Here is a 1,769-nt window from a genome sequence, read left to right as displayed (position 1 = left end):
ACCGACACACCAATCCAATTCATAACCTCAGATTTACCATACATTTTCACATGCCTCATGCATTAAATATAGCACACCAACCAATTAGACAGTCAATAAACATCAAGGGAGAAAAATAGTGAAACGTGCAGTAGATCTCGCTCAAGCTAGGGGCCCTCGCTCAGGCGAGAGGAGTGCCCTCGCTCAAGCTGCAAGCTCTCGCTTAGGCGAGACTACGACAGAAGCCCTGGGAGAATTTGCGGGCGCTCGCTTAGGCGAGGCCATCTCGCCTGAGCAAGATGTTCTTTCGGTCAAAATTTATTTTACTCGCCTAGGCGAGGCCCTGCTACTCTCGCCTGGGCAAGATGAATTCGCTTGAGTGAAAATAGCATTTCACCACTCCTGCTTCGAGTAATAGTGGCAACATGCAAATTCCAAGCAATATCCAGTTCGTTCTCATCTAAAACCAAGCATCATTCAGGCACAAAAATCACATAAAAACAGGAGTAAAGCAACCAATATACAACGAAGTATGAAGAACCCTAGCTTCCCTTACTTGGAAATGGCTAGAACAGGACCTCGACTCTAAACAGCGGGGCACGACAACTCGAGGAACAACTTAAGGAGCTGGAAAAATTAAAGGAACAGTAGGGACATAAGTTACCTAAAGTAACAGTAGCAGAAAATGCAAGCACGGATGAGGAAACACTTACGTGGAGAAGAAATGAATTGGTTCGAACTTGCTTGACCAAGATGGTACCAAACCCTAGTAGAGAGAGAGACGGCTGCAGCTTAAAGGATTTGTGAAAGTGAGTAGAATGAATGTGTTAGGGCAGACTTAGGGTTTGGTTTCTCCTTTGGGCCAGCTCTTAGGCCCATTAGATTTGGGGTTGAAATAAGAAGGCCTTACCAGGTAAAAAGGTGCGAGTGTGATTTACTCATGTCCTCTTCTAACTCCCACGTAGAGTCATCTGTCCTCCGATCCCAGATGACTTTGACTAGACGCACAGATTTTCCTTGGCGCTTCTCAACTTTGCTATCCTCTAAAGTAATTGGCGGTACTTCCATAGTAAGATCCTCCCTGATCTGTACATCATCGGCCTCCAACACATGAGACGGATCAAACACATACTTCCTCAGTTGTGAGACGTGGAACACCGGGTGGAGATTCGCCAACTGAGGAGGCAAAGCAATCTCATAAGTCACTGGCCCAATCCTCCTTGATATCTGGTAAGGGCCAAGAAACTTAGGGGAGAGCTTCCTTGAGCGTAGAGCCCTTCCCACACCAGTGGTTTGGGTAACCCTCAATAACACATGGTCTCCTGTCGTGAACTCCAAGGGTCTCCTCCTGCGGTCCGCATAGGCCTTCTGACTACTTTGAGAAGCCTGCATTTTGTCTCTCACCATTCTTACCTTCTCAGTAGTCTACTCCAACAACTCTGGTTCCACAAATATTGCTTCCTCATCCTGATACCAACACAGAGGGGTTCTACATTTCCTACCATAAAGAGCCTCATATGGCGCCATGCCAATGCTCGCGTGAAAACTGTTGTTGTAGGTAAATTCTATCAAAGGCAATACCTCATCCCAAGCACCCAAATGATCCAGTATGCATGTTCTCAACAAATCCTCAAGCGACTAAATCATCCTCTTAAACTGGCCATCGGTCTGAGGATGATAAGTTGAACTCATGGTGAGCTTGCTACCCAAAGCACCCTATAGTGTCTGCCAAAATTGTGAAGTGAACCGTGGATCTCTATCGGAGACTATACTCGAAGGTACTTCGTGCA

General features: G+C 46.3%; 1 protein-coding gene across 1 annotated transcript; it reads right to left on the bottom strand.

The window, feature by feature from the left end:
• Positions 1 to 302: 302 nt before the first annotated feature.
• Positions 303 to 1,386, bottom strand: LOC114180588 (uncharacterized). Its single transcript, XM_028066902.2, has 2 exons — positions 918 to 1,386; positions 303 to 439 (listed from the first exon to the last, which is right to left on the bottom strand). The coding sequence occupies exons 1-2, from the start codon at positions 1,384 to 1,386 to the stop codon at positions 303 to 305; spliced, it is 606 nt and encodes a 201-aa protein (XP_027922703.2).
• Between the last annotated feature and the right edge of the window lie 383 nt (positions 1,387 to 1,769).

This window comes from Vigna unguiculata, chromosome 4 (assembly GCF_037176805.1).
Source record: "Vigna unguiculata cultivar grain cowpea cultivar isolate G323 ecotype 2 chromosome 4, ASM3717680v1, whole genome shotgun sequence".
NCBI lineage: Eukaryota > Viridiplantae > Streptophyta > Magnoliopsida > Fabales > Fabaceae > Vigna > Vigna unguiculata.
The sequence above is the reverse complement of the archived record's forward strand: the minus strand, read 5'-3'. Positions and strand labels throughout refer to the sequence as shown.

What these genes read in the sequence shown, in the direction of transcription:
- LOC114180588 (XM_028066902.2), bottom strand. Translation starts at nt 1,386, where the DNA reads ATGGTGAGAGACAAAATGCAGGCTTCTCAAAGTAGTCAGAAGGCCTAT. An exon ending in GGAGTTAGAAGAGGACATGA is followed by an intron (nt 440 to 917) that starts GTAAATCACACT and finishes GCTTGGTTTTAG; the next exon opens with ATGAGAACGAACTGGATATT.